The sequence below is a fragment of the Atractosteus spatula genome, chromosome 11 (genome assembly GCF_055471065.1).
Source record: "Atractosteus spatula isolate fAtrSpa1 chromosome 11, fAtrSpa1.hap1, whole genome shotgun sequence".
In the NCBI taxonomy this organism is placed as follows: domain Eukaryota; kingdom Metazoa; phylum Chordata; class Actinopteri; order Semionotiformes; family Lepisosteidae; genus Atractosteus; species Atractosteus spatula.
In genome coordinates, this window is record NC_142716.1 from 28,924,990 (window position 1) to 28,944,717 (window position 19,728).

Here is a 19,728-nt window from a genome sequence, read left to right on the forward strand (position 1 = left end):
GATAAAGGACATTCACCTTTTTTAGAACATTTGTAATATAGTAGAGATCACATGACCTTGCATGAGTATATATTTATTCTGAGACATTTATTGTGAAATAAAGTTTATTTTGATAGAAAAATTACCAGTGTGGGAGGAAGCCCATACAAACACAGGGAGAACATACAAACTCTCCAAAGATAGCACCTTAGGTCCGGAACTGAACCCAGGGCACTTGTGTTGTGAGGCAGCAATGTTAACTACTGCACCACCAAGCTGTTCCACGCACGATCATCTTCCAAAGAAATCAAGTCCCACTTTAACCCTTTAACCCAAGATTCAGGGATTTTTAGACCATTAACAATAACCATTTTTAAAGTAGTGACTATTTTAAAAAGTTTACATAAGCTATATGTAATATTCAGTTCATACGATTCTGTGTACCTGAACAAATGTCTTCAACTACTATCTTTGCAAAGTTCAATGCAGAAAACGTTTAATGCTATGTTCTAAGTACAGTATATAAAGTAAATACAGGAATATATAAAGAAAATGCATGCATTTTAAAACATCAGTAAAACAGATGGGTATAAACGGAAAACAAATCAAGCTTTAGAACAGGTTCTTAAAAACATTAAAAAGAGTAAATACATATGTAATAATAACTATACCTAACAGAAAAAATAATTGGTTTACATTCCATCCTTTAGAGATCTTGTCTTGAACAAAATATTCAATGCTTTTGCAGGGTTTTGCTCACTTCAGTTATAGCAGTCATAATTCTGTAGGAAAAAAAAGGTTACAATTATTTTATTTTAACATAGGTCTAATATATATATTGTAATTATACTTGCCACCACCACAAATATTACACTCCTGGAGCCAAGCACTGCTCACGATAAATAAATCTAATAAATAGAAAATAGGCTTTTAAATGTTTCTGTACGTGTAATTTATGTGTACCCGAACACACAATCATCTGCACCACAAGTTAATGTACTTATGTGAATTATTTTGATTGAAAATTGGGTTTATGAAAATGAAAATGTATGTGCCTACTTGATAATCCAAAATCTATTCCAATCTGATCCTATTGTAAAATTTGCAATGTACCCTACAGTCTACCTACAAACACAGTTAGCTTGGAAACAAATACAGGAAGAGAAAATGTATGAATGAACTATGCTGATGTTTTTCTCTATTATCCAATGGTACATATACGTACAATCTAGAAAAGATGTACCACAGACAAACACGACTATGTATCGAGTGTTTGTAGAATAGTTTGAAAAAAAAACACATACCAAATGTAGCACACTGTGGTTTATGTGTAGATTTCACTTTGGAAAATGAAACACAATTGCAATTGCACTATAATATATAGAGACAGGACAAGATAGAACTCTTTCCTGCAGCCAGCACAATGGAATCCCAGATTATTGACTGTTTTAGGCTTGGTGAAAATTCTTTGTAAATTAAAAAAATAATTCTCTAAATTATTCTTCTATGCTCAACATGGTTGTATCTTATATTTTTCTCTTGCTAAATTACATAATCTATTGAATCAATTCACACTGAAATCTATTTTATGAAAAATACTTCTTATAATGTACAGGTACCTCAAAACCTGTCAGTATCAGTAACCCACTAAGTAATATTATTTTATACAGGTGGGTAGCTTTGTCAGCATGCGTAGGCTGCAAAGGAACAAGTAATAGTTTTATTCCATGCTGAAAAGAGAAGAAAGAAAACAACGGTTCGGCCATGGAGCCTTCTTCAGGTGCTCACACCTAAAGTCACACCTGAAGAAGGCTCCACGGCTGAAATGTTGTGTTTTCTTCTCTTTTCAGCATGGAATAAAACTATTACTTGTTCCTTATCTTTATACAGAACAACCTCTTTGTAATTTCAAGGTTATGGATGCATATTTTCAAGAAATAGTGAATTGCACTGATTTAAGATTCTAATATGCTACCTGCATGTCTTTTGTGTTTGTCTGTTCTGCACTAATGCATGCAATGAAAATTAAAAAGAAAAGGATCTCACACTATTGAATCATGTCCACTTACTATTAACAATAATATTGTAACTTTGGTCTGTACATATGTATTCCTGTATATACAGCACTGATCTTACAAAAAAAGAAGACCAACCTTTCAACTGGTGTTCCCGATTCACACAAATTAACAAAGACATGCATGTGTGAGATAGCATATTTGTACTGTAAAGAAAAAGACAACAGTTATTATTTAACCAATACCACCCCCAAATTAATTAAAGAAGGAAACAAAAATGACTGGACTGAGAAAGACAATTCACTAGGAATGACACCCAAGAGCAAAGGGTGATGAACTATTATGGTGCAGATATATACCTGTACCTGGATCTGAGACCTCCTGGGAAAGCTAAGGTTGCTGCTGGAAGAGGTGATAGTGGGGCCAGTAGAGGGTGCTCACCCTGTGGACTGTGTGGGTCCTAATGCCCCAGGGTGTTTCTTGAAAAGAGTAGGGGTGTATCCCCAGTGTCCTGGCCACATTTCCTCCTGGCCTTTACCCATCATGGCCTCCTAATAATCCCCTCCATGATTTGCTTTCATCACTCTGTTCTCCTCCCCACTGAGAGCTGATGTGTGGTGAGAGTACTGGTGCACTATGGCTGCTGCTGCATCATCCAGGTGGTGCTACACATTGGTGGTGGTGGAGGGGAGTCCCCATTACTTGTAAAGTGCTTTGAGTGGAGTGTCCAGAACAGCACTATATAAGTGTAAGCAATTATTAATTATTATTAATTTTGTTCTTAATCTACCATCTCACCAGCCTTTCTGGTGAAAAACCAGAGAGTGAACTAATTGCAAGTTTGTGGAAGTGGCAGCCCATTGAAAACTAGAGTCACAGATCTCCTTTTTGGCATTTACGACTAATAACCTTTCAAATGCCATCTCACCTTTGTGTCATTCCAGTCATAACAGCAGGTTCTGAAGTGCTGTGTGATGATCTTCAGCTCACGGACTTGGGTTGGATCTCTTCTCTCTCTCAGAGCTCTCTCAGCTCCAGATTGACAAGCATGTTTTGCGATGGCATACACTGCCTTGTCAATTTCCTCTCTTGTCTGAAAAAACAAATTGTTAGCTCCCTGACTGATGAGGGCATCTGTTCTCAAGTCATAGGAAAATCCTAAATTTAATTTCACAGCATAAGTCAAGAAATATGTCTTACATAAAGTGAAGAGATAATATTATCTGTCTGTGTTTCTAAGCTTTCGAACAGTTCTACTGTACATTCAGGTGGGTAGCTGCGTCAGCATGCATAGTCTGTAAAGGAACAAGTAATAGGTTTATTCCATGCTGAAAAGAGAAGAGAGAAAACACAACGTTTTGGCTGTGAGGCCTTCTTCAGGTGTGAAGAAGGCTCATTACCTGAAGAAGGCTTCACAGCCGAAACGTTGTGTTTTCTCTCTTCTCTTTTCAAAAGGGAATAAACCTATTACTTGTTCCTTTACTGTATGTACAGTAAATACCTGTAGCTGTTTTGGGCTAAGCACACTACTTGGATGAACACCTGTTCTTATGTTACAGCCTGTCTTTGTGTTTCTGCCTGCTTTGATCAACATTTAAACCCTCATACCATTTTGTTTCTGTGGTAACAATAGGATATACAGAGCTTAGCAATATGTAATGGACTAATTATTTATTAATGTCTTTTTCATGATCAGTAGAATAGCACAGATCATGGGACAACAAATCATGAAAAGACTACAATGTATAAACAAATTTAGTTATACAATTATCTCTCAACAGTTTACACAACACCAACAGAGGATTGTGAGAATGATTTGATATAAGTAAAGATGAATACATGTCTCTGAAAGAAAAATGCAAATAAAAAATTAAATGCCTGTTTACCTGGAGCATCTTTTTGTACTCTCTTTCATGTATTGCTTTTTGTGCTGGGTCACGTGCTCTTTGGATTCTGTTATCTTGGATTTTCAGTGGGACATTGTAACTGGGTATAATATCTGTTGGCTTTGCAGCCGGAGACCTCCTTTGGATACGTGGAACTGCTGATTTCCCTAAAAACTCACTAATTGTATCCCTTGCAATGTCCTGCAAAATAAAAGAGAACCTAAGTGCCACAAAAAATTGCATCCTAAAAACTGACCTTACACATACTGTACATTGCAATGTTTGTGTATTTGGAAATATGACAAAATAAACATTTGAAATCCAATGAAAACCATTTTACTGATATACCGATTTTAACATAATTTAAGCATATTTTTAAATTTCACACATGTAAGCATGTATCAAGGTCCATATATAAACATACAGTATAAGAGGCAATCCAAGTCATATACTGTATGTATACAAGAAGATATTTTCTTTTCACTTTTAGTTATGACCTCAATTAATCACAAAACACAGGAATACAATGATAATATAATTACATATACTACATACAGTATGAGTGGAAAACTGTATTAACATCCAGCTTCAAAAGGAATAGAGATTAAGTCCACAAAAAGTTGGAAAGAATGCAAAAATTTGACTGTAGAGCCTTCTGCAGGTATCTTCTTTAAAGCTCACACCTTCTTTCTACTTTTCAGTATTAACTCATACTTGTTCCCTATTATTCACATACTATATAGATGCAGGGTGACAATACTAATGTCCTGTAATAACATGTACCGTATGTGTCCTCAGCTTTATTTATTCCATCAACTGTTGTAAATTATGTATTTAAAGAAAATGTTATTTGATATTCGGAATACTATACACATTAATAAATAATTTGCTTAACATACTGTATTGTACATTTTTTACAATAAAGCTATAGGAAAAAATAAACAAAGTTTAAAGAGAAAACAGATTTGTTTGAGAACATACCCGGTTTCCATACTGGCAAGGGACGGAATGTTTCATATTCTTCTTTACATAATTAAACTGCTCTTGGAGAGTCTCCCCTTCTAAGTCAGACTTTAAAAGAGAGAGCGGAGACAATCTTTAACAAGCTGGTTAGCCATTAAACACTATCATATAATAGAAGAAATAGCAGACAAATTTCAAATTTGCATTTAACACATAATACAGGGCAGAGACTGATACTTGAGCATGACAGTATTACCGTCCCAGTGTTGAGAGATCCAACAATCCATTCGTGTTCTAACCTCTTTATCCTACACAGGGTCGCAGGAGAGCTGGAGTCTATCATGGCAAGCAACAGGCTCAGGGCAAGATACACCCTGGACCAGTCCATCGCAGAGCACATACAGACACAAACACACACACACCAGGGCCAGTTTTCCCAGAAGACAATTAACCCATCAGTATGGCTTTGGACTGAGGGAAATTGTGCTGGGTCATACAGAAAGAAGAGCACGTCTGTACTACCTCTTCTGGAAAGACAGTGAGGAAGCCCGTTCCCCCTCCCCCTGCCTTTAGAAAGCATCTGAGGTAAAGGGGAATGCTAATATACAGTATACTCATATGGTATACATTGACTACCTCAGAAATGTACTAGTCACCCCCTAGCAGTTAGCAGAATAACCTGGTGCTGGCCCCGTTGTGACATTTCTGGAAGAAGCTAAAATTGCAATGGACAAACAGTGACATTAATAAAATCAGAGGTGAACATGAAAATCCTTTTCCAGACCCCCAAAGACCTTGAGGACAGCCTTCCTGGAGCATTTGGATCAGTAAAGCTCTCTGGTTAAAACTCTGTGGAATTACCAAGAGTAACTGGAAATTCCTCTCTTCTCAATTCATTTCTTTCTCAGACCCATCTTATTATTCCTGGAGTACACCTTTGTTTTAAGTTTCCAATTCTTTCTTCCATTAAGACTCCACGTAACAAAGCACAATCATCCAGGGTGCAAAGATGAAGGGTGACAATACTCATTTCTTTAATCTTTAATCATACAGTATCTACTGTACTGTATGTGACCTCAGCTTTATTTGTTCCATCAACTGTTGGTGATAAACGTACAAAAAGAACCAATACATAGGAAAACTACACAAGACAATCACCCACAATAGTATTATATGAGGTGAAAAATCTTTAGCTGCAATTGAGAATCTCAGGTGACTCAGGTGGTTCGCAATGTTGTCAAGTGTGTTGAAAAAAGCTGTGGCAGACAATTTGAGGGAAATTGTCATGATTGCACCCATACGGCATCTCTCAGCTAGCAGTTACCCTAGGTAACCATCACATTCTCACGAGGGCTCATGGTTTTCCAGGGCTTGCTGCATAAACCAGTCTGCTCAGACTCTGGTTCCAGGACACTTAGCACTGCTTCCTCCGGAATTGGACTGCTCGGCGACCCCAGACCTCCGCCCTGGGAACTCTTCTCTGCTGGTCTCCCATCCCCATGGTTCCGTCCCACTTCCAGAAGGCAGCTTCTGTCATCCAAGACCCCAGGGCTCTCTCAGTGCAGCCCTGCTGGTCTCTATCCTGGGAACCCTGGACCTTTTCTCTGCTGGCCTCACATCCCCATGCTTCCATTTCACATCCATAAGGCAGCTCCCGCTGTCCAGGACTGCAGGGCTCTCCCTGTGTAGCTCTCTGTCCAAGTTCCTGACTGCACGGCCCTGACCTCCACCCTGGGAACACTGGATTCTTCTCTGCTGGCCTCCTTCCTCGCAGTTCCGTCCTGCATCCAGCTGGTAGCTTCTGTCACCTAGGAGCCCAGGGCTCTGTCCTTGCAGCCCCTTCACCTCCTGTCCATGCAGTCCCCTCACCTCTTTGCCCGCAGCCCAGTTTTGTTCCCTGTCCCTTGCACTTTTTCTCTTCTGTCTTCTTTCTGACTGCCCTTCTACCTTTTTTTTGGGGAAGGCTTTCTCTTTTAGTTCAGGGCTGATTTCTATTCCTTGCCCTCCTGTTTCCCAGGCTGTCTGGGTTCTATTCTTTCTCCCTTTTCCCCAGTCTCCTTCCAGTGTCCCAACGGAGCCTTCTGCACCTTCCTGAGGCTTCTTGCAGCTGTGTGGACAGCTCTGAGAGCTGAGAGGGATCTTAGGATGGGTCTTTGCCTCCTGTCCTTCAAGATGTCGCCCGCAGTTGATCCAGAGGACACCTGGGTATCCGATTCTGCTCGCACCCAGGCGCCGTGGTCAGAGAGTGAAACCTGGAGACTGTGCTTTGACAGTGCACGCCTGGCCTGGGCTTGGAGGAGACCTGGTTCCTGGACCCTCTGACTGCACCATGGTGTGGGTATTTCCTGCCTTGCCAGTTTGGTGAGACCCCTCCTCTCAGTAAAGCCCTTGGGACAAAGCACAGCTGCACCCTGAGGAGACTCCTTTTCTTGTCCTGCACATCGGCCTGTGGGTTTGCCGGCCTGCACTCCTGGCTACCCAGATCTATGCGGCCCCCTTTTCTTGTGGAGGCTCGGTAGCTGGTTCCATCCCAGAGTCGAAGGTCCCAGTTTCCGGTTGGCGGCCTGGGATGAGCAGCCCTAATTTGGGACTGGTGCTTAGGTTGCCAGGGGTGCAGACAGCCAGTATCTTAGGGGCCATCGTCCCTCACTAGGTTTTTTATCTTGCTGCCTAGCTGGTGCTATCCTTACTCTGTCGGCCATTTCTGTCTGGCTTTTTCCAGTTTCTCTTCTTGTTACTGTCTGTCCTGGGCTGTTTTAGCCCTGCTGGCCAGTAATTATTCTATCATCGCCCTTTCTGTTTTCACTTTCCCTTTCTCCTGGAGCATCCTGGACCTCAATCAGCTGGGTCTCCTTGAGTGTTCCACCACTCTCTGGTCACTTGTGCTTGGGCTCTGATGCATCACCACCCTTGCGGCTGTAACCGGCCTTGGCATTTCAGCAACACTATGACCTGCCAGATATCTTCATTGATCCCGATCTTCCTAATGTCTTTGTGTAGCTTCAATGTGGTTGTTGCTGGGATTGAAGTCTTTGATTGTTTCCTTCCTTTAAGGCAGATGTAGCATAAACAGCATTGTGTGCCTTCCCATAAACAATGAATCCCAGACACAGTGGCACTTTGAACTTGTTAACACCTTCCAAACTGTTCTAAGCACTTGAAGACGCTCCTTGTGACCTAATCCTCTCCTGAATCCCACTTAATTTTGCTGAGATGAATATTACATGGAATAGCAAGTAGCAAGGACCACACCTGCTGGGTTTTGTTCCAGCCGAGCTCTTGGTTACACAATTGAACCAGGATCAGGAACCCTGTCTTCGGGAAGTTACACTGCCATGACAGGCTCACACAGAACAAGCCCTGTTACAGAAGCCGCCATCAGCTCTCAATCAGTAAATATTTTTATCTTTTTCTCATGGAGTTTATTGCATTGTTTCAGAAAAGTACATGCGAGCAAAAACAAAAAATGCAATGATTAAAAAAGAAAAAATACAAACCGTTTCAATGTGGTGCATCCAGGGCACACTAAATTCATCTGACAGATAAGCATTCCTGTCTCTGTCAAAATAACAGGCAAAGGTGGGTTGGTGTGGGCGGGCTGAAGAAACTCCATACACTACAAATGCAAACACAATATGACGTTAATATGAGCAAACATAATGCTGCTGCATAAATGTTAACATGCTAATAGTAAATAAGCAGAAATTAGTATTGGTTTTATATTCTTTTAAACTAGGTGTACTTGCAGTTGAGTTTTGTAGCAAAAACCTCTAGCTTCGACTATGATAACTGTAGCATATGCCGACTGATGCAATGTATGTTTCCTTTTGCTGCAATAATTTAAATTAAACCTGCTTTTTATTTGCCAGGTTTTGTTGTTGGAGACTGCAATACAGCAATACAGAGTAAATAACATTTTACATCATTGGTCCACGGTTTTGTGACAATGTCCTCTGGAGTCTATAAACTAGTGATGCTAAAATTACATGTGGTTCTGGATTCAGGAAAATACAGAATTGTATGAAGACCAGTTACAGAATTGTAACAGAAATGTAATTTTAAATGCAATGTTGCCACAGCATTTAGAGATACCACAATTTGACCAAGTGGTTTTCCGAAGGCAGTTTAATAACATTGCATTACAATATTCTGACACATCCTTTGGAATCTACAAACGTGCATTGGCAGAAGGGAACATCAGCTTTGCTTTGCAACAGCAGTACAACAATGTTGCATTAACACTGTGTTACTGTTACGGAATATTAACAAGGACCCTATGCAGAAAAATCAGGACGAACTCCAGAGGCGTAGTCGATTTAACAGTCCGAGGTCCGAAAGCCGAAGGAAAACAAACCGGTGCAAAAGTACAAAATCAGAATCGGAGCTGTATGCCATGAGGAAGCCAAGAGTCAAAGCCAGAACGATAACCAAAGTAACCAAACAAAACCTGGAGACGTAGTCGGAGAACAAACCAAGGTCAGAAAGCCAAAAACCAAGAATTAACTAATTACAAGAAGGCGAGGTAGCTCTAACCAGAAAAACCTAATACTGAGCGCAGGGGAGAGCATTAAATAGGCTGGGGGTAAATGGGCTAATTTGGAACCGCGCTTGAATGCGAGGTGGAACGACGAGTCCTCCGGGGGCGTGGCGTAACAGTGACATGGTTAGCTGGGTCTGGCCTGCATTATCCATTTTGAACTCTGGCGAGACTGTGGAAATGCTGTAAGAGCCAGGCTGATGCCTCTCACTACTTACTGTAAGTAAAACAAAAAATGCACATTTATGAATTCTATACTACAGCTCCGGAAGAGAGAAAAAAACACAAGCAGCTTGGCATGTGAAAACAAATTTATTGGTGTGAAAACAAAGATGGCAACAAGAGAATTGTTGACATAAGTAATGATTTATTGGAGTGAAAACTTGAACGTTTTCTTATAAAACTTAAGAGCACGCATTTTTTAATTTTGACTTGCAGTATGTGAAGTCAAACCCGTATTACTGCAAATTCTTGAAAATGGACAGTGCAAATAAATTATTGTGAATTGTAAATGCTTGGGACTTTTAAGGAGCTATATTAAAGTAGAGTGTATATATACTGTAGTATGTGAACTATTCACTGTATATTTGTGTGATCAAATAAATTACAAATTTGGGAGTGTTATAACAGCCCTGTTCATTACTATATTTGTTTTAGTAATAATCCTGTACAGCATTCCTGTATTTATCAAAATGTTAAGAATGCTAACAGATGAACAACAGAACTAGAATTTTACTGTAAATCATGTACATTGATACAATAAAAAATTCAAAGAAAATTTACCATTGACATCCTTTGGGAGATTTTTGATCATTGATCCAGAGTGGCAGCTTTCAATATAAATCACCATCTAAAATGTTTTAAAGACCATTTATTAGATTTAAACTTGTAGAATTGGGTCAATTTTATTTTTTCATTTTCTTTCACACTTACCTTGGAAAACTGACTATTTCTGGACATTTGTGTAACGGTTTCTACTAATTCCGGGGCCAATAACTGCAACAGAAATGATTCCACAAATTAAAAGTAATTACAATTTAAAGTAAAAACAATACTAAATGAATTCGAATAGCAAAATATCTTACTTCAGAACTAGGGAATGTAAATATCCCATTGCTGCCATGGTCAGCTAGATACACAAAAATGGTATCATAGTATCCGCTGGATAAAAACAAACAATAGAACGTCATTATTTCAAGAGGATAATAAATTGCAATTATGTAAACCTTTACAACAAGCTGAACTAAGGATGTTTTCCACTATTATGGAATATTTCAGAAAAATATAATAAATGATCAGATTAAGGGTGAATAAAAAATGTGTTTAATTTAAGGTTTTAACCAAATTCACATAATTAACACCCATTTTAGGAACATTCAGATTGTCACTAGAAGAAAGAGGCAGAACAGACTCACCTCCTTATCACTTTTTTGGGTCCCCTCTTTCTGACGCCTGACACATCTCCTTTGAGGACTGCAAGAAAGTTCTCAGCGGACACATCCTGCAGGAGAGCAGGGATTAGGAAAAGCAATGTCATGATGTCAAACTGAATGGTTCTGAGCAATCCATAATTTAGAACGAAAGGAGAGAGAAAGCAACTATTACAAAGACCACTTAAATATCTATCCATCCATCCATTTTCTAACCACTTCATCCAATTCAGGGTCGGGGGGAGCCGGAGCCTATCCCAGTAAGCAATGGGCGCTTAAATAGACGACAGGTAATTTATTCTGATAATCAAATCACTTCAACTCTAACTTCTCCAATTAGTCTTACTTGTGCACACAAAAGCAGTAGTAATGGAAAAAAGTGTAACTAAAAATGATAAAGATAAAAAACTACAGGATTTTTAAAGGAACAGCACAAAAATTAGATAAGCATTAAGGTGCTTTCTGAACATGAAACGAGACCACATCAGTGTTTCGGAGCCTTTTTTTGTCTCATAGACAAGCTCTGTAAGACTCTTCACCTTTGAGGACCTCTTACTGTACAAAGGATTCCATAGCAAGAATAAAACACTACTTGTTGGTAACACTACTAAAGGGCGGGGCAGGGACTTGCGTCAGTCGGCTGACAAAGGGTTAAGAAACATGGCCCTACAGCCCTTCAAATGTTTTTACAACTACTATAACATCATCACGGCCCCCCTCTACTGTCCAGCTAGGGATTTTCGCAATGACAAGGATTAAAAAATCACTTTTCCTCTTTTTCTTAACTGAGCATTGATACTTTGCTGGGTATTGCAAGATACATCTGTTCTTTTTCTTTTCCCATTTAAAACTGTTTTTGTGCAATATATGCCAGGGACCTCCGCAATACATTTATATTTATAGTCATATTGTGCAAAATGACTTTTTTGTGTATTGTTCTGTTCTGGTTTGTTCTTTGTGTGTTCTGGACTGTGAGTAACTCTTCTTAGTGCACTTCTCACTGTACTGATTGTATTGTATGTATTTTATTATTATTATTGTATAATTCGTTACACTGTGTCTGTGTTGTCTGTGTTAAGCTGCTGTTGCACTGCAATTTCCCTCACGGGATCAATAAAGTATCTATCTAAGATAGGTAACATTTTAAGTTGTTTTGCAACGTAATATTCTGGGAACAAATCAAATTTCGATGTGTACACAAGTTTGGATCTTGAATATAACCATTACCTTTGACATAATAATGTAACCCTTCATCCACCCATCTTTAATAAGCACATTATTTCAACTCATTACAGGCTACTGAAAATTATTTTTATTTAGCAAATAATACCATCACTGAAATACTTTAAAGGTGGATTGGAATGAAATCCCAAAGCTGGTGTAGTCAGTACAGTCCAGTGTTTCTCAGCAATTTTCAGCTGAAACATAACAATCCAGTAAACGCACAAGATTATGGCATAATGTACAGAACTTGATAAAAAGATGATCAAGTTATTGTACAGTACATTTTTGGTAATATTGGTACAACTCTTCCCTCTAGTGCCAGGAAGATGCAGCTCACCTTATTCTGTATTATTCCTCACATTTAGCAAAGAAGATAGCTATTTTATAGAATAGTTCCCCCTTGTTCATTGTGTTTTAATTGGAGAAATCCCTTTTTGTGTGATGTATGATAAGTGTTACCTAGACCTTTATTTAAATTGCTTTTATTCTGACTGCCTGTTGATCCTCTGTATAATGTCCTCAATGTGGAGACGTAGTTCTATACAGTTTCTTTTTTACTACTATCACTTTCTTTGTTACTACTATCAGTTTCCTTTTTACAAAGAGTCACTTTCTGACAGAAGCCTTCTTATTCTCTGAGACACGTGGGAGTAGTACAGGAATAAATAGTATTATCACTTTAGAATCTGAAAACATCCATTGAACTAAGCGAACCTACTTATTCAAAGATGAAGAATGTTTAAGCCCATCCTCTCAGAGAACCTCAAGAAAATGTTGCTCTGAAATATTAGCCTAGATCAACACCCTTAACCTGAAAACCTACTGACCTCTCATTTTCCTAAGCACGTGTGCATACAGTATATTTTAAAAATACACAATATCACTACATTACTTCAGAATAAACTGTACAGCACAGGGCTACTCAAAGAACAGCACACCTAGTGAAAGACTTCAGTAGCTCTCTAAGCCAAGCAAAGCCGTAAGTATTGTTTATACCTGGCTCTCTATAACGAGAGTGCTTGCAGTTCTCATGAAAGACATACTGTGGAAATCCATCCACCCATCCATCACTTTTCTCACCACTTCTCCCTATCGAGGGTCACAGGGGAGCCAGAGCCTACCCTATCAACCAACAGGCACAAGAGAGAAAACACCCTGGATGGGTCGCCAGACTGTGCAAATCATTCATTCCAAAACACACTCTTGATAAAGGAGTGTGGGCAAGTAAATCGAACTAAGAAGAGATGTGTTTTTAACTGTGACCCAAAGGGAGCAGCTATTGTAAAAGGAAAGACAGAAGGAAAGGGTTACCTACAGCTCCAGTATAATCCTTAGGAACTCCTACGTACACGTTTTCTCCTTCAGGAACATTAATGATATTCCCTATGTAAGGATTTCTGTGAGAGGAAATAAATATATATTACACATTTTATTATTGCTTGCAACTTGTTTATTATTATGATGGCATCCAATTGGCAGTGATCAATTAACAATTTTAATGCATGCTAAAAAAAAACAGCTGAATGAACTCCAGTACTCGCTTTCTTGTTTTCTCACAATGTCAGCGATGACTAAGCTCCAAGATACAGTACATCAAATTTGTGCTCAGTAAAGATATGGGATTGTCATGCAGTCTTGCAGGTAATGCAAGCTTTTAAAACAACGTTAACCCAAGGCTATGTTCGGTCCTATGGCAGTGCTCCGTAATCCTGCTTTGTTTCCAAAGTTTCTTTAACTTTTTCAGTCTTCCCCACAAAATTTCATCCCTCTAAGTTTAGCAGGTCAAGTCATTTTTGCCCACTCTTGCCTGCAATACCAGAGGAAGCTGTAAGTGAGCCCTCTTCAAGCTGTAAATCTCCTATACTTTTGGACCTTTCAGGATGAAAAGTATTGTATAAATACAATATATATTTAAAATGACTTTGTGCTGTTCAACATCCATCGACATCGAACATCACCTTAGGTGAAGCACAAGCACCTCCTAATCCAGGATTGCCCAAGGATCAGATCAAGCCGTGGGCTGGTGGGGACTGGGAAGAGCTTGAAGTTGGACAGAGTTTCCTTGGCTTGCCATGTAAAACTGTTATCTGCGAGCCAGGTCAGTCATGTGTCCAATGCCTTACCTCTGCTGTTGGCTTAGAGCATGAGAAGAAGAAAATATGGCAGAGTAAATTTTGGAGGATTGGCATATTCTGCTCTTCTGCTTCTTTTACTGAATTGGCAAGAGCCTGGAGCCTAGAATGGATCTGCTATGCAACGGGAGCTTTGTCACACTCCTTGCAAAGAGCTGCTGTTGTCAGAGAAGGCATTGGGAGCACCAGGTTGGACCCTATGCGGCGCTGAGACTGAAGGTTATTGCTACCGATTGGCATCCAAATCCCAAAGGCAAAAGGCAAAAGTCGTAGTCGAGGCAAAAGAACTAGGTCAGGTAGCCAAAAGAGTCAGGTCGAGTGAATCCAAATCCAAAATGAGAAGCAAGGAGAAGTCAAACCAGGAGGAAACAAGGTTGGGTAGCCAAAAATCAGGTCAAGACTTGTAGCGCGCACCAGAGAAAGCCAAGGGTAATTCTCAATAGCGAGCAGGAGTGAGAGGGGATAAATAGGGAAGAGCCTGAGGAATGACAATTGATTAATTAGTGCGCGGGTGTTGGCGGTGAGAGGTGCTCGTAGGAATGCGGTTCGTGACAGCTGTTTCAAATTCTGGTAGCAAAAAATCTTGCAACACGTCAGCTTTGTCTGGGAGTGCAACTGGGGTCAGACAAAGGTGTTCCAGGTTGGAAACAATGTAGCACACTATGAAAAATTATGAAAAACTTGGGATTTTAGGACATATTTTCCACACTTTACTTTGGGTACTGATAGATTAGGGAGGAGAGATTGAGGGATGAGTTCTGTCGGAGGGTAGGCAATACCATGCTGGGGTGCCAAACCAGCATGAAGCGTGTAAAGGACTAAAACACTTTTCACTGTGTACACATCTGAGAATGTTTTCAAAACTTACTCTTCATTATAGGCGATGTCATCATACATCATAACCACTATCTGCTCATCTGGAATCCCATTTCTCTTCGCAATCTGATATGCATGGCACACATTGGCCTGTGGTAGACAGTAGAATACGACGGAGAAACACTTGGCAATTAAAAAAATCTAAGTTCCTCTAGATGTCCAAATTCAAGTTACATGGTCAATGAGGTCAACAACATTAAAAAAGTGGAATTGTACATTTACAACATTTGTGTGCGATCTCGCCACTATTGATGATATTGATGCAGAGTAACATACATGAATTAGGTAACAAAAGGTTAAACCACACCGATGACCACTTCTCAGTCTTCTGCATAATGTGTAAAGCAGTAGTCCCAATATACTAACAGTATCTAAAGACACGTTCAAACATTAGTTTATCTGTTTATATCGATAGAAGAGGCATCGGACTCCTGGCAAATGAGGGGAGAAAGGTCTCATAAAATATAATCTGAGCATTTGTAGGTACTGTATTTGATGTACTGTGTCAGGAAAATCCTTGCTCTTTATATTGTTGTAACCGACTTTCTGAAAAAGAATGACACAAATTCACTTTTACATATTTTATTGGAAACACTTACAGTATCTCCTTAAAACCTCCCTATAAATGTCTGTACAATTTCTTTTTTTGCTCATCTGACAGAGTTCACTACACTACTTCAACATCCTAATCCTTTGATAGTCTGTATAGAACAGCACGCACCACTTAAACAATACTATATTACCTCACATCTCCAAAAAAGTTACATAGGCCTCAATTAAGACTAAGGTTTGCAGTATGAATGCCAACATGCTATGATGTATACAACTACCATCTCTAGGCACGATGTTAAATTAAATATGTCTTTTGAAATTTAAAGAAGACAGTTTGCTCTACAAAATGTCACATTTCACTATGACCGTTCCGTTTCATAAAAATTAGGATTTACAAAAAAGCATGTGTATACTGATGAGACACCTACTTGATGCCTGTAGTTTTCCCAGCCTTTAGATCCTGCTGCAAGCAGAACCCACTGTTTAGAGCTGTTTCCACCCATTGTCCTTTCTTTGGGTCAGTTCAAGTGCAATGGACTGTAAAACAAGACCTGGAAATAAGAAAATAATTAAATAACCAAGATACCAGTGGTCACGTGGCTGGGTTCAGAATGCCCAGAGGGTGTTGGGTACAGCAGAATTCAGAAAGAGCAACATCTTACCAATAACAAAATAAATTAAAATAAAGGTAACACAGGTGAAAAGCAGCACTCTTAATAATAATAATTGCTTACTCTTATATAGCGCTTTTCCGGACACTCGACTTTACGGGTAATGGGGACTCCCCTCCAGCACCACCAATGTGCAGCATCCACCTGGATGATGCGACGGCAGCCATAGTGCGCCAGAATGCTCACCACACATCAGCTATCAGTGGGGAGGAGAGCAGAGTAACAAAGCCAATTCATAGATGGGGATTATTAGGAGGCCATGACTGATAAGGGCCAATGGGAAATTTGGCCAGGCATCTCTGGTGCTTTGGGCTTTATTCTGTGAAGCTGCCCCTCCCAGAGCCCCTGCAAGTCCTCCATCGTCTCTCTCTCATCTTCCTGTAACCCTCTTTCATTCTACTCCTTTTGATCTGCTGTCCGTTTTAAAAGTCACCCCCTGTTTTCTGGCCAGCTACCTGACAGGCCAGCTTCTGTTTCAGACTCTGTAATTGGTGGGTGGTTCCTCAATACCTTCTGTAACTATCTTACACTTTTGCAATAGGAGTCAAGATTTTTAAGACAGGAGCCTGGTACCCCCAAGGCTTCTAACTCATCTAAAATCTGGATACCATCCAGGTACTGTACTGTAGCTCTAGTCCAGCACACATCATTCTTCAGGGATGTTTGATGTGTTGAAGTCTGGCTGGTAGTTTAATATTGGCAGTGTCTTCAGTGTTTTGTTTTATCTGTTTGGGCAGTCACAGTGTTACTGCACGCAATACATATGCCAATGTGCAGTCCCTGGCACTATGTACCAGAAAGATCTCTTAAGAACAACCAGATTCCATGCTAGAAATCAACCCCCTTTCTGAACAGGGCTATGTATACAGAAACATAGGACATTTAAAGAAACATCTTTCAGATGAGAAAAAACATTGCTTATATTGTTTAGAATTTGTAGGTTTCTCAAGTCCTTGAAATTCTGTGCATGTGAAACCAGACAGTCACCTGTTGTGTGAAACATTACAGAAAAAGTACCATTGTCCCACATATAGTAATCTGTGCATCTGAAAAGTTAATATAAAATTATATTATTATGATTACAAATCATATAAACTAAATATATACTGATGGAAAAAAGAAACGCAACAATAATAATAATGATGCATTTGTTGTCCTCAAACGTTTTCTAAGCTTCTTATTTTATTTACATTGTATTTACCCAAGGTGCATATCAAACCTTAGGAGGATAATTCATTGCAAAGCCCAAATACACGTCTTTGAATACCCAATCCCAAATCCTTGCACAGCTTTTACAAAAGCACCTTCAAGGCGTTTGAAGTTTGAATTTTTGCAGATTCTTGATAATTTCATAAAAAAATTATTAGAACAAAAGGTCGTCCCATTTACTTACCATCCTTCACAGCAGTAAAACTGTTGAAACAATCATTCCATTGCCTTACAGTGTTTTGTCAAAACCTTGTCAGACAACAGTTTTCCAACAGTTCATTTTTTTCTTTGAATTAAGCCTAAAACATTAAATGGGCCATTTGGCTTCCAATCATGTGTATCCTTTCTTATTTAATTAGAATATTACATTTTACACGTTGTGTTACTTATTCTAAACCTTCCACTATGCTTCTTATGCTGTTAGTTTATGATTTCTGGGATCACTCTAGTAAATGAAAAGAATTACATCTTGGTCTTACCTTTCTGTACTGTCCTTTGGTTAGGTGAACAGCAATATGAGGCACGTTGAGGAAATTTATGCCTTATATTTTTCCAATTTGTTCCAATAACAGCAGTATTTTATCCCACCAGGAATCTGAATGGGGGACAAGGCTGTGCCTTTACCATCTGCATACTGTAACTGTATAAAATTCTGTTGTGTAGAATGCAGTTTCAATTTCAGCTTCAAGGAAAGAAAACTGAAACCACAATCTGAATCATAACCGCAATACTGTGTTCACCTGACCTTTTGTTACCATGTTTCTGGATTTCAAATTAAGCACATACTGTACCATCATTAGCCATTACCAGTATTTTAAAATAAAATGTATATTAACTTGTGTCAAAGATGATCTTGTATGACGGAAAGTATTTGTTTTTCCAGTTTCACTGGAATTTTTATAAACTGTTTTCACGTTTTTAAAATTTTGAACATTACTTGTTAGCTATGAAATGTACTGTACTAACTGAACTATGTTAAATTGTAGGTGAAATAAGATATAAAAATCAGTAGTTCAATGAAGTTACTTGAGAGCTTGGTTGGGAGACAGAGGCACTCAAGCAGTAGTATTAGGAAACCTTGAGATCCATTACCATACAAGTCCCTGGTACAAACAGCTGCTTAGTTATACATTATAAAGTTGATCAATTCATCAATTCTCACAATGGAATTGATTAGGGGAGTCAGGATTTGACTAATCCTGTTACGAAGGTTAGATACTAAGGGTGTTCAGCTACAATCCTGGAGGGCTGCTATGTCTGTAAGTGTTTTTTCCCAGTGTAATGATTGGCTTAAATTGCTGAAATTAAAGTATTTTGAATTGAATTAAAATTAAATTAATCAGTTGAACACCAGTTCTTTACGGACCGAAGACAGAAGTATTCAAAATCCTCAAAAGCATGCTCAGAGGATTTCTTCAGAAACTAACAGTAAAACACAAGCCAGAGGACACAAGTGGAAAGTGCAGAACTGCATTTAAAACTTAGAACAGAAGGCACTTCTTTACGCAAAGATGTGCCGGAGTATGGAACACTCTACCCAGTCTATTAAAGCCAATTTCCTGGCTGGATGGGGCTCATTGATCAATTAGCTACTAAGTAGCAAACAGGCTAGATGGGCCACTTGGCTTTCTTGTTTATAACTGATCTCAAATTCTTATGATATAAAAAGACCTATACCACATTTAAAAACATTAAGAACTGAAGTTGAGGAGTCCTGTTAAGATATTAACATCGAATATTCCTAACCTGCCTCCAGCAATCTCCTTCATTTTCTGTTTTACACTGCAACTGAACTTAATTAAAACCTTAATTGAGCTCATAATTTGCTTGATTGAATCTTTTGATTTCCAGCTCTCAGTAAAGTGGCACATTTGCAGCTAGTTTTAAAACTTTATCAGCAGCTTAAAATGTCCAACTGTTTTACAGCTGAAAACAATTTAAAAAGGTCTAATTAAGCAACTGTTAGCCCAATTAAAGCTTCAGTTAAGCTCAGCAGGAACCAGAAAACCAGAAGGTTTTCCCTGAGGATTTTTTAAAGTTACATCACCACCACAGATAACTTCAAAATAAGAACAAAAAATAGCTGGTATTAATTTATATATGTTTTACTTCTTATCCAAAGGCTTACATTTAAAAAAAGTATTTTTTCAAGGAATACATGCTTCTTCTGAAATAAATTAAGACCTTCTTAATAGACAGTACAGTAAGTTTCCATTTCCACTGAACTCAGTTCAAGTAAAAATGAAACTTATCT

The 19,728-nt window shown here is 38.9% G+C and overlaps 1 protein-coding gene across 4 annotated transcripts; it reads right to left on the minus strand.

Moving 5' to 3' along the window:
• Window positions 1-96: 96 nt before the first annotated feature.
• Window positions 97-18,349, minus strand: LOC148823806 (legumain-like). Of its 4 annotated transcripts, XM_088926638.1 has the most exons (15): window positions 17,954-18,349; window positions 16,329-16,461; window positions 16,023-16,145; window positions 15,035-15,132; window positions 13,350-13,431; window positions 10,796-10,881; window positions 10,466-10,541; window positions 10,314-10,376; window positions 10,164-10,230; window positions 8,341-8,459; window positions 4,862-4,951; window positions 3,881-4,081; window positions 2,923-3,087; window positions 2,133-2,200; window positions 97-761 (listed from the first exon to the last, which is right to left on the minus strand). In XM_088926638.1, exons 3-15 carry the CDS (start codon window positions 16,095-16,097, stop codon window positions 713-715), a joined length of 1,239 nt encoding a protein of 412 aa, XP_088782764.1. In that variant the 5' UTR covers window positions 16,098-16,145; window positions 16,329-16,461; window positions 17,954-18,349; the 3' UTR covers window positions 97-712. The 4 variants fall into 4 exon arrangements, with proteins under 4 accessions (XP_088782764.1, XP_088782765.1, XP_088782763.1 ...); XM_088926639.1 differs by lacking the exon at window positions 16,329-16,461 and having other exon boundaries at window positions 16,023-16,131; XM_088926637.1 differs by lacking the exon at window positions 16,329-16,461.
• Between the last annotated feature and the right edge of the window lie 1,379 nt (window positions 18,350-19,728).